Source organism: Manduca sexta, chromosome 23 (genome assembly GCF_014839805.1).
Source record: "Manduca sexta isolate Smith_Timp_Sample1 chromosome 23, JHU_Msex_v1.0, whole genome shotgun sequence".
Lineage (NCBI taxonomy): Eukaryota > Metazoa > Arthropoda > Insecta > Lepidoptera > Sphingidae > Manduca > Manduca sexta.
This window is the reverse complement of record NC_051137.1, coordinates 7,385,592-7,398,810: the sequence shown is the minus strand read 5'-3', so window position 1 is coordinate 7,398,810 and position 13,219 is coordinate 7,385,592. Positions and strand designations below refer to the sequence as shown.

General features: G+C 34.4%; 1 protein-coding gene across 4 annotated transcripts; it reads right to left on the bottom strand.

Moving 5' to 3' along the window:
• Window positions 1-651: 651 nt before the first annotated feature.
• On the bottom strand, window positions 652-11,614 carry LOC115445064 (LIM/homeobox protein Lhx3). Of its 4 annotated transcripts, none has more exons than XM_037442022.1 (7): window positions 11,490-11,614; window positions 8,573-8,747; window positions 7,422-7,624; window positions 7,034-7,235; window positions 2,092-2,246; window positions 1,162-1,344; window positions 652-869 (listed from the first exon to the last, which is right to left on the bottom strand). In XM_037442022.1, exons 1-7 carry the CDS (start codon window positions 11,587-11,589, stop codon window positions 691-693), a joined length of 1,197 nt encoding a protein of 398 aa, XP_037297919.1. In that variant the 5' UTR covers window positions 11,590-11,614; the 3' UTR covers window positions 652-690. The 4 variants fall into 4 exon arrangements, with proteins under 4 accessions (XP_037297919.1, XP_037297921.1, XP_037297920.1 ...); XM_037442024.1 differs by having other exon boundaries at window positions 7,034-7,220; XM_037442023.1 differs by having other exon boundaries at window positions 662-857.
• Between the last annotated feature and the right edge of the window lie 1,605 nt (window positions 11,615-13,219).

The window sequence follows — 13,219 nt, the reverse complement described above, 5'->3', positions numbered from 1 at the left end:
GACTAGATTTTTTTGCACAAGTATTAAGTATTATCAACATGGACTTGCCTATGTAAGCTTAAATATAATTTTATTATAATAACTGTATAGTTAGTTATATATACAATATTGTGATATCTTTTTGTCAAATAAGATCTACACATATTATAATATTAATAACTACGTAATTCATATTTTCACATTATCACTTCCATACATTGTTATGTATGTATCTACTTTTACAAACCATATATATTATCTATTAATATTTTCATAAAACATTTACAATTATTTGACATAATTATACTTAAGGCGTTAAAAACGTTATTTTGTGCTCGAATCACTCAAAATAATTTATGTACACAGATATACCATTAAACTAAAACTTAACTATAGACAGTAAGACTTTAAAGAAAATAAAAATATTATTTGAAACATCAATTATGTGACTGGAATACACTCATATTATTGCACTTGCAATGTTGAAAAAGCTTATTGTACTTTCAGATTTCAATGATATTTTATTTTAAAATTGATAAACTTTATCATAGTCATTTAGGATGGGAAAAATCACAGCTCGCGTTTCACCACGAGCTCGAGGGGCTGGGGTGCGAGGGCGTGCGGCAGGTAGTGCACGGGCGGCGCGGCGGGCGCGGCGGGCGCGGCGGGCGGCGGGGGCGCGGGCTGCGCGTGCGCCGGCGGCGGCCGCCGCTAGGGGAAGCCGCGCGGCGAGTAGTGGTGCGGCTCGCCCAGCCACGAGTCCGGCGACGGCGGGAAGTCAGGGTACCCGCCCGCCGCCGGCGACGACGAGCTGCTAAGATCCGACGCGCCGCCGGTGCCTGCGCCCGTGCCTATCCCTGCTCCGCTCATCGCTTGACCTATAGACGTAGCTGAATTAAAAACTCTGATTAAACTTGTGACCCTTGAATTTGTTAAGAGATAAATTGATCATTTACTAATTCTAAGCACGAAATTAAGAATTGGCTCTAGCCAATTCTTAACCTAGTTACAAATTTAATCTAATATACCCATAAGACGTCAGCTCTTTTGTTCTCGGCCGAAAATATCAAGTGAATAAACTAAAAAACATATTTTGCAAATCATCAAAACTGGCAAAGTAATTGAACTCTAGCACATCACAGTTTAAACAAAGAATAAGAGTGTAATATTACAATAACTCACCAATATTGGTGTAGACGAGGTGGTCGGGAGGATAGTGGTAATGGGGGTGCGGCGGCGAGTGCGCGCGCAAGTAAGGCGGAGTGGAGGAGTACCGAGCGCCGGTAGCGCCCGCACTTCCGCCGCCTGCAGGAGAACCCTCCTCACCGCCCAAAGCCACCGTGCTATAGCTATCGTTGCTTAGCTCTAAACCAAAGTGATAGCGTTATTTTCTTATTCATAAACGTTTCATTAAACCTAATTATGGGTCTCTAACCATATATGCTTACTAGCTTTTGCTCGAAGATAAAAAGCGGCCTATGTCCTTCCCAAAAAAGGGTCTCAAACTATTTCCATACCAAATTTTTCGAAATACGTTGGGTATTTTTTGAGTTGATCGTCTTCACACATGCAGACAGATCCAGCAGAGGATTTGTTTTATAATTATATTTTTTACAACTTTTGAAGAGGAATAATTTCATACGGAGGAAGAGTCATACATGTTTTTTCATAACTTTATCTGTTTACGCAGCGCACCACCGAGTAGAAATAAACACTGTCAAAACTATAGAAATTTGCTTGCGTTACTAATCTAAAGAAAGGAATGGAAAATTTACAAAACACAACAGCAAATCTGCAGCATTTCACACATATACACCAAAAGAGTTTAGGTAACAATTGTAGGTATTAGCTAGTAGCTACTATCTTCAAACCAGCTCATTCATAATGTAGGTAAAATCCTCCATAGCGCCGCTATCCTAGTCAATGATATCGGGCGTTGCCAGAAATATTCGGCTGCGCAGTCAGACTGGCCGAAGAGAAATTTTGTCACGCGGCGACTATTCTATTATTCTCTCTGGTTGGAGGTTATCAAAAAATGTCTAAAATTGTATTCTGTAATTATTTTGCTAATATAATGTTTACTGTAAAAAGAGCGTTTAACAACATGCTTACCGTGATGACTGAAGGAATCCAAATCGATCTTGAGCTCGTCCTTATCAAGCAGTCGGTCGTGCCGAGGCGATCCGCCGCCGCTTTTCATTGATCTGAAGTATTGTGACCACCGCGTCCTTCCTGCGTCTTTCTTCAGTCGCTTTTCTTTTGCCCGTCTATAACAAAATGGTCATAAGACGAATCTGGCAAGTGCATAAAGCGATATTTTAATGTTATTAATTACTATACAATGTCCATAAATAAAAAGGAAATAGGTAGATACTTTACTTTGTACTTCTGTGACTCTACATTAAATTTTGCGGTATGATTTTAATTATTATATTAAATTAGTATCGATTTAATAAATTTAAGCCATATAGGAACAATTTACTTTGCTTGCGATTATAAGTTTCCGATGTCGTTTTTGGATCGCGCACACTCTACAAAAACCTTTGGCGAAATTACACAGTAGGAAAAATCCATAACGCTTCAATCGGTTTTAATTCAAACAAATAATGGTGAGTATGTATGTTGAACAAACAGAACACCCCAGCACATGGTTTGCGTGTGTTTTTATTAGCGAGCGGCGGGGGGCCGATGCAGGCTTTCAACAAAGACCTTGATTAATTAAAGTGCCTCGGCCCGGCCCAGCGGCCCGCTGGGACCCCGAACGATATGAAACGACTACCAACGCATACTTTAATGCGCTTACGAGCTATTATTTAAGTTTTCTTTTAATGAAAAACCGGCCAAGTGCAAGTAAAAGTCGTGTGTTATAGTTAGATTGTATGTGTTATAAATTGAAATTTTACCAAAAAAAATCAAAAATATATTTATCAAGAATCTTTACTAAATTGTATCTAAAGTACTTCTTCCTCAGGTATACCAAAAATGTGAAAAGAAAAATATAAATTCATAGCAGCAGGTTTATTGAAAATACTCTGCATCCTGTGGGAGATTTAGGAACTCATTAAATAAAATTCAGAGGGTTACTCGAATAGTTAAACGTTATTTCTTTTATTCCATGGTTACAATAATATATATAAACATATATTTATATATAATAATATATATAAATATACCTGTATAAACAGACAATAAAATGGATGTTTGTCACATCTTTATCTCGATAATATGCTTTGAAATTCTTTTTATATGTGGTGATTTTATAAAAAAATGCCGACAACTCATGAGTGCAGATAAAACATGAGTTCTATTCATCCGATTTAAGTAACAAGACAAACACTTAAGTATTTACGCTTTTAGTTTATTAGTTTTAAAACATCTGACAAAAAGGCCTGACTTAGGGCACATTATTATAATAATATATAATGTTTTTGCGTAACATAACAATGCATCGGAAATTCCTGTACAGTCGTCTTTTACCGTAATGTGTTTTTTATCTTAACATAATTTAATCACATCTAAAAACGCATACTACGAATGATAATAGACGATTTATTATAGTATTTCAAGTAAAATTAAATAGATGATGTTCATCAAGAGCTCGCGGAAATCCCCTACACTCTTAGTAAGAACACGACACTATTTGCTATGCAGCCGGTTTTTTCAAACACACGAATAAAATGAGACGACCATGCCATTCGCCTGATGGAAAAATATTTTATAAACCTACTTTATAATAATTTAAGTCATGTTGTTTCTGATTGTCAATTTCACCATTATGAAAACGTTCTCATACTTACTCGAAATGAAAACATGATCGGTTAGCAATTGTTAATTTTGAAACGAATGGCGTATGGTTTCGGTTCTAGAACATAAAGTAAAGAAGTCGAGCGTTGTGATATGGCTAGGTTTACGAGCCGAGGCCGTGCAGGGCGTAACCGGCGCCGTAACGATTCCCATTCACGCGACACAAAACATAGTTCCGATGACTATACCCTTATACACAAAATACTTCATACAAAGCACAAAGCTGAATGCTGGTATTCTTTTGTGTGCTCTGACCGTGAATCGTCCATGACATTGCAACGCTCTCGTTCGATGATGGCATCTCCATTATCTTATCCTGTGATTCTTTGATATTTCCCATGTAAACGTAGGCTATAACTTATAAACTGGCGATTTTAGAAAATATAGAGACAGATGCACATGTTCATCATGATGACGATGCGACAAAGGTACAACTAGAACATTAAGGATTTGCTTAGGTTGTTTACATCGTAGCACAATGGGAAACACTTTTTAAGTGCACAAATAAAATATTAAAGAAATAATGTGTGTTTTTCAAATAACATTAAATTCAAAATTATAGTAGAATAGACATCGGTTACAAATTGAACCGGTTATAATGACTAAATGGCTAGTCTCGTCCGATGCACCTATATAAATAAACCGCATACTACCAAACTGGATGAAGCGAGATATCTTTATAATATAAGAAGCCATCATTACATAAAAGAATTTTGTATGTTATAAGCTTCGAAAATGTTAAACAAATTTTTTGTTTCACCTTTTTGTGATATTAAGACCTTGCATGTCTTAACGTCCTCTAACGATTTAGAATTTGTCACAATAGTTTTTTGCTTTCGATTTATTCCCAATTTGTTTACAAACCAGTCCACACGTATAATTAAATATTTATTTCAATATATAAAAAATATATTATATATATTGTTAATAACGGCTATCGGATACAACAACCAGATTAGGTGTTCTCTTCTATATCATTATTACCGGATTTCACCGTATTGGTGAAAATCTACATTAATATACTTTGCCTTCAAAATAATTGGAGATAGATACGCAAAAAAGATTCAACCCGCACTATGGTCGAAAATGAGCTGAGTATGCCAAATTAGTTCTAGTCTATAAGCTCTATATTTTCCATTAGTAAAAACATTTTAGTCAAAATATATTCATTTGAACTTGTTATTAACAAAATATAAAATAAAATATCAATGAGCAAAAATACGTTTTAAACTTGAATCTTTACTATTTCAAAAGTGTAATTTTGTGGGTCAAATCCTTTTTGCGTAGGTACGTCCAATTTATTCATACATACGTGTGAAGCTGGATGTCCAGCGCAACCAATATTTTTTCTGGTTTGGTTAGCAAACTCATTACGTCTAAGCACGAAAGATCAAGTAAATAATTAAAGATCCTTATATCATAGGTATATAATTTTACTATGATTTTAATCAGGATTATCTATCTACCAGACTTTTTACAGGACTGATAATAACCGGAAACAAAATATCCCTATCTTTATATTATGTCATTAAAATACATATTAAGTAGATAAAATTCACAAGTTGTTTCGTATTTACAAAACATAATAGAGTAATATTTCGCATTACATATAAAAATCCTGAATTATTTGCGATATCATAATCCGCTCTTATCATTCACATTACCCTATCTATTACCACGCGATTCATTTTTTATGCCAACTCACTTATGACTTATGATTTTACTGTGTGGCATATTTATCGTATGAAATTCCAGTGGGTTCCTTCTTCAACTGACCATACTCGTGTTCCTCGTCCCTTAGGTTATAATCTAATTGATGCGTAATCGGCAGGGACGAACCTAGGGTTGGAGGAGGGGAAGGGATTGGGCTAATTCTAGTTAGGGGCCAGTCAAATTAATAAAATAATTTGCTATCTTGTCAAAAAACGATTCTCAATAACGATATTGGTATTGCACGGTATAAGAAAAAAAAGAGGATAGTAAAAATTTGTGTGTCTTCATCATATCAACAAACAAGCACAACCATAAGAATTTATTGAAAAAGAAATCAACAGTTTTGGTTTAGTGTTAACTACTTATACTACACTCTTATAAACTGTTTTTTTTATTTGATATATAGTTTCTACTTTCTACTGTCTTTAATGAGGGTAGAGGTCTCAAGAAATCCACAGAGGGCTAAATAATGCCCATAACGCTCTTGTGTACATCCGCGGCTGGTAATCGACAATGACGCAGTTAGATACTATATCAAATGTACTAGAAACGCTAGTTTAAAGCTTGGTGGTCGTAAAACTTCTAATCTCTGTTTACGTCTTGTTAAGTCACTAACCATTTCAAAATCTGTTTAACGTGGTTTCGTTTCCACACGGTTTACGCCATGCATGATCGATTATATGATATCCGAATGTCTCGCTTTATTTTGTATGGTTTACGATATCAAATGCATGCATAATTCATGACCGTTCAGACTAAAAGAAAATTATTATCCAGTAATTGTTACATTAGAACATTTTTTTCTAAACACGCCTACATTTTAACATATGTAAAGTGTAAGTTATTTATTAATTCGATAATTAGGAGATAATGATTATGAAAAACCTAAAAAGCGCTATAAGCCGAACTGGGTGAATATTTTCTCAATAAACTTCTCGCAATTGATTTCACATAGTCGGCAGCAGTACAGTTTAAATGTAGCAAGGCGACAACCACGAGCTACAATTGGGTGATACAATATTAATAACCAGAAAGCAGATAGCTGAATAGTAGGCACATTGGCTAAAATAATTATATTTCCCTATTAATAATACCTTGTGATAGTAATTTTATTCATTAACTATCTTTTACTTGCGCTTTAGTTACGTAAAAGAGTTGATTGAACGAAATATTTATAAATCTAAATTAATGTAAGAAATCGGGTAAGACTAAGAAAGTAAGACGTCTTTGGAAGTAATTTTTTTTTAATAATTAGGTAAAATTTGTGATCACGCGAGATTGAAATCACTTCACACTTCACTCATTTAACTAACCTATATATTATTTATACGTGAAACAAATATTTAAATACGCCTTTTTAAGGACATTATGCGCACACAGGACTTAGAGATTTGGCATAATTATTAAAGTTCATATAGGGAAGGAGTGCATAAAAAATATAATAACCTTGAAACCTAAAAAAATAATGAATTGCAGTCGAATTTAGATCGCGGGGTGACCGCTCGTATACTTCATTCAATAATATTTAAAGACTCACCTGTTCTGAAACCAGACTTGCACCACTCGCATGTCCAAGCCGGTGTCATGCGCTAGTTGTTCTCTGACATGTCTCGCCGGTTTCGGACTGCTGCTGTACGCACTCTTCAGTGTCTCAAGTTGTTTTGCAGTGATGGTAGTACGCGGTCTCTTGCTCGCTGCGTCGCCATCCAACGAGCCTTCACCACCTGCGCACGGTACATCTACACTGATTTGAGTACTTTCAAAATATAAAAACAGAACGGATTTGATTGTTTTTTTAAACAATTTTTTTTTCTGAGGCAAAGGTTTACATACAAATCCTTTCTGAAATCGAGTATATTTTTTTATCATAGCATTTACATAAACGCAAGTATTTGCATTCAAATAAATAGGACTAATGTATTAACCTTTTGCACGAGCTGCTTCGTAATCAGGTTTGCAGACGAGCTTCCCATCCTCCATGAGGTAGAATTCGTCTCCAGTATTAAGTGTCCTGGCGCAGGCCGCACACGCGAAGCACCGCAGATGGTAGACGTGGGCCTGAGCGCGGCGCACCACTTGCGTCGGCGGAATGCCCTGCCCGCACCCAGCACACTTGGTGCCGAACCGCCTAGGACAACAGCCGCAATCGCAAAAACATTATCAACGTGATAGATAGAATTTAATTTGACATTCATTTATCAAAGTTAGCCATCATTTATTAAATTACATAACGACTTAGGCAGAAACTTCAAATAAATTGAACTAAATTATACTTAATCTGCCACACAAACGTATATTCCATAGGACTATGTCTATTTTTGATACCTTTTAATTCATTTTAACTTCAATTGCTATAGTCATTTGAAAAACACCAAACTTATTTGGCTCATAGAAATATTAAACTACTTTGTTTTTACCATCAATGCCTCCTACTAAAATATTTTACAGCAAATTACCACTTGTCATGTTTATTATCTAAAAGTAGTGGATGTTTTGTGAAATGCACCCATGCTTAGTTGATATTTCCAATGTATTGTGCGATAGAGCCGAGGTTATTGCCAAGTCGAACGGAAATCTAATCGCAAACTATTCCTACTTTCAAATTGAAAAACTGGCAGAAAATATTGCTGGCCTTTGACCTGGAAACAAGGTCTTACAGTTCAGTAAATATAGGCTACATTCCTCAGCTATAAAATACATTTTCAATAATTCGTACCACCGCCTGATAGTCATTTTCGAGATAAATAATATGCAAAGAAATTTGCTATGTATTTACAAAAGGCCTGACCTTTAATCAAAGGACATGATAAGATAGAATAGTAATGCATATATATTTTTGCCTTGGAGTTTTACGATTCGTAGATTTGAGGCAAAAGTTCTACCAGCAAACAAATTTGACATTGTGTTTTCTGTAAATAATATATAAAATATAGTAAGGTAGTATTATGTATTCAAATGATCAATGTAGCTTCTCAGTAAACATAAAACCTTAACGTCACACTGTTTATTGGTTAAATACATACATTTATTTTTAATTTGAAATGCAACATTGCATAAATGTAAAATGGAGGCTTACTTGAAGAAATCATCTGTGCAGTAGAGTTGGTTATTTCTTGCGAAACATTTGCCGGACAGCATCGCCCTGCATTCCACGCAGCGTAAGCAGCCGGCATGCCATGTCCTGTCGGACACCTTCAGCACGTATCGGTCCACGATCATCTCGTGACAACCGCCGCACTTCGGGATACTAGCTGCGCAACAAACAAACAGATGAAGCATTTCTGACTAAGCAAAGGCATTGGCATCAATAAGCTTCTACACCAGTCTCTGTCTTTACTTTTTAAATTGTGACTTACGTATTTAAAACTGCTGGTAAATACTGGATGACATATTAATTCATAAATTTCTAATATTTTTTATAAATAGTATTACATCTATTAATTCTTAAATTTACTACTCTTTCACTTAAAAGGAGTATCCTTTTAATCTAAAGTAAAATAGTAGAAATAGGAGTAAAATAATAGTGGGATTTAAAAGCGAAACGTATAATACTTAATGATATCAAAGCTAAGTACTATAATATTATGAGTTAATGATTATAAATAAACAATTCGCTATGAGTTGTAGTTTATGTATATATAATATAAAACCGTTTTATTATTTAATTGATAATATTATTGTACAGATAGTAATAGGATACAAAATAATCTTGATGATGATAGAGTAGGGAAAATTAGTCTAATCGTAAATGAATCAACGGGCTAGTTGTATACTAGTTTGACTTAATGTACTTAAACCTAAAACAGTGACAACAAAGTGAAAACTATCCTAAGGGATAATTTTCAAACATGCATCACATAATGTCTTAACATTTCAAGGCCATCCCAACGCACATAAATTATATGTCTATTTTAGGTTTGGTTATAAAAATATAGTAGGTATATTTTTTTATTTTGTAAAACACTTCACTTCCTTGTTTTCGTAACAATATGTTTATCCGTACATCGACATTTTCTGTGTTATTTTTCCAGAGTAAGGAACGCATTCTTTTAGTGCAGTTGAATACAAAATTAATTTAGATTTTTTACATTATTTGCACGGACATAGAATCTTCTTTTAAGGTAGTTATTTAGTGTGTTAATTTTACGTGATTTGCTGCGAACATTTATTTTTATCTTACTGAAGAACAAATAATATGAACTTATTAATTTCTGTCACTTGCAGATTTATATATCTTTTCATAATATTTTGGTTTTGTTTTTGTTTTTCTTTATGCTAAGGTATATTATTTTAGTGACAATAGAAACTGCAATATTTTTGTTTTCCGCCGACACTATTAAACAAATCCTTGTATTTTGGGATAGTTAACTTACAATTCACGATGTATAAGTTACTATATGTCAATATTTCCATTCCAATGTCTTAAAATATCATTACATGATAACCGTATCGGACCATACGAGATCAATATAATTTCGGTCCAATATTCAAGATGACTTCACTAACTCAAGATTTACGATATGATAGTGTTTTGTTATCTATTTTACATAATTTTAATACTGAATGACGAAATGAGCGAGCCGGTCGCCTGATGATAACACGACTGGTTACATCCAATAGCAACAACACATAGAACATTGACATACAAAAGAATTCACTGCGTTGGTCTTCCAGAAATATTATATAATCCATGCTAAGTTACAAAAAACTTTTTTTTCTTATCTTATAAGAACTGAAGCCGACTTGCCTCGGGCCCTTGTGCACAGACTTCACGTTCACGCTATTTTACAGATACCTTTTGCAAACAATAATAGTCTTATTATGGCCTAGAAAAAGATCACTGGATTCGGCACTGGCGAGGGACTCCATTCCAGGAGCTCCACGGGTGTAATTAGGCCACTATTTACACAATCTTGCTTGACGGGAGAATATGTTATGTTAATATAGTTAATTATTAAGTTAAAGCTTATAAAATTTAAATTTATTTGTATGGGATTAGTATTTAATTGTTAATGTATTGTAGTATTTAGCTGTATTTTTTAGAAAGTAAAAGTAATAGGCTAGTTTAGAACACGATAGCTTTGTAATTTTTTAATTCAGCCCATGTTAACTTTAAGAATCCGGTTGATAAGATATATTACATGCATTGAATTAGAAATTTTGAATATAGCATAATCACTTTTATTAATAAGAACAATAAATATTTTCTAATATTGCTTCAGTCTAAGCGGCTCTAAAAATTCAAAGCGACTCTCCATAATGATATAGTATAAAGAATATGTCAAAAGACAGTTATACACCGTTAACGAAATTAGAATTTAAAATTAGTTTTTTAAGATTTAAATAACTGAGCCACGAATTACAAAAAATGTTTTCATATTCTGTGTGCTAGTAATTGTTGACCTCGACATACATACATTTAAAATAATAGATAAATAAGTTGGAAAATCGAATTAGACATACAATTAAAATTAAATTTACTTACCATATTGAACACTACACATTAACACATACAATGAAATCTAATTTACGATCCGGTCTTAGATTGTTTTATGGTATGATGCATCGATGTATCTCATTTTAGGGAACTCCATTATTATTGATATCAGTATTCTACAGAACGACTCACGTAGTAGATAAATATCACACGTCATTTGAATAAGTCAAAAGGGCATCTATTTCATCATAATATATATTATACATTACTCCACAAATATATTGCTCGATAGCACACCATAAATGAAAACTATAAAATACTATGCAAAACAGATGCGTAATTATTTAAAACAAAATTCCATCATTTTGACACTCCATTAAGCCAAAACATCTCAACACTTATGCCTTGTGGTCAACTTAGGTCACATGGCTGATCAAACTTTTTCGCGAATAATATTAAATGCGAATGTATACACCCCAACTTCTTAGTAAACATTAATAAAAATGAAAGCACTATAAAGGGTTACACACACACACACACACACACCACTACGTACATAGGAACACCTCGGGAAGATGGTCGAGCTGTATCGGCGGCACGCGCATGTCCTCCAACTCGGCATCCTCGGCTCCGGGATACATCATGGTGCCCAGCATGGCTGTCAGGCGGCCGCCCTGGCTGGCTCCGTTCGGCGCACTGACGCTACCCCGCCTTGCACCCCCAACCCTCTTATCACCGCTTTTACGCCATTGGCCGACGCCACCTCGATGATAACAACCACCACGCCCATCGACCAATCCACACGATTACGGTGTCCACCCATCGATCGATTGTTAGGGAATTTTCGCAGCATTTCCTCACCATATTGAACACTACATCGGCCAAGTGTTTGCAGATGAGAGCTGTTATATTATCATACTTTTTATAACCAAGTGGATAATGTTTTAATTAACGTAAACATATACTTATCTACTTCCGTATAAAAAAAAATGATTTTGCGGAAGATTCACAAAATTTCTGTATGAATGAAATTTACTCAATACTCATATCTTATAATCATGTATCTTATTTATGCGGATAACACCATTTATTAAAATATAAATGGTGGGTTTGATTTGAAGAAATTGAATAGGTAGCCAGTTATTACTGTAACGTCATTTCGATTTTCCGTAAAACAGTATCCATTACATGATAGTAGGCTTAGTAGTGTATTTTGTTTATGTTCACTAAAATTAGAACAAAAATTCTAGATTTTTTTATTTCTCAATTCGTTTTTTTTTGGTTCAATTAGGAAACACGACATTCATTTTGAACAACGTAATGTTTTATATGTTTTGAAATTGTGACAAAATTATTTATTTTTTTCACGATTCCTGCCGACACTAGAGGCTCTTTAGGTGATGATCTAATATCTGGACTCTGGGTAAATTTGTAGCTAAACAAAAAATATCACTTTCATATGAAAAAACAATGGAATTGTACGTTGGTAGAGCATTTAAAATCGCAATCTCAAATTATGTAACATTGAATACTTTTATTCTATTAAAGACTGACGTGCATTCCTTGCACTTTTAATATAACATGATGAGGCTCTTATTTACTTTTCTAATAACATGACTAATTTTCACTTATCCAATTTTATTGTCTCTATTGAGAAATTGGTCATTTATATTGCGTTCGATTTGCGTGTGGAGGAAATGCATAAATAGTAAGAAGCTAACGTCAATGGAAACTAATCATGTTATTTGAAAATGATTAGCATACGGCTTTATTTTGGAATGTTACGTCTAAAGACTAATTTAAAAAGGTCTAAAATCATACGAGGAGGAATATATTATTAGCGGTATATATACGTGAACTGACTCCAAATTCTGTGCATAATCACAATGCAATCAAGGAGATCCTAATAACATAAACTAGCTTTTGCCCACGGCTTCGCTCGCATGAAAGAGTTTACCGGTATAAAAGTCCCGCTATATATTTTCCTGAATTAGATGGTAACTTATATTTTCTCTAGGGTCTCAAACAATCTCCATACTAAACTTAATTGAAATCTGCTATCTATTTTTAAGTTTATCGCATTCAGACAGGCAGACATATGCGGCGGGGAACTTTTTTTTTATTAATATTTAGAATTAACTTTTTAAGAGGAATAATCCTGACATACGCGTTTGACGCGCTCGTTTACGCAGCGCAATGGAAACTCTCAAAAGAAATCAATTTTCTCCGTTTTGGCAACATTTTTCATTTATTCTCCACTTCTATTGGTCATAGCATGATATTATA

What these genes read in the sequence shown, in the direction of transcription:
- LOC115445064 (XM_037442022.1), bottom strand. Translation starts at nt 11,589, where the DNA reads ATGCTGGGCACCATGATGTATCCCGGAGCCGAGGATGCCGAGTTGGAG. An exon ending in TCTTCCCGAGGTGTTCCTAT is followed by an intron (nt 8,748 to 11,489) that starts GTACGTAGTGGT and finishes TTTGTTGCGCAG; the next exon opens with CTAGTATCCCGAAGTGCGGC. An exon ending in CAAGTCTGGTTTCAGAACAG is followed by an intron (nt 2,247 to 7,033) that starts GTGAGTCTTTAA and finishes ATTTTGTTATAG; the next exon opens with ACGGGCAAAAGAAAAGCGAC.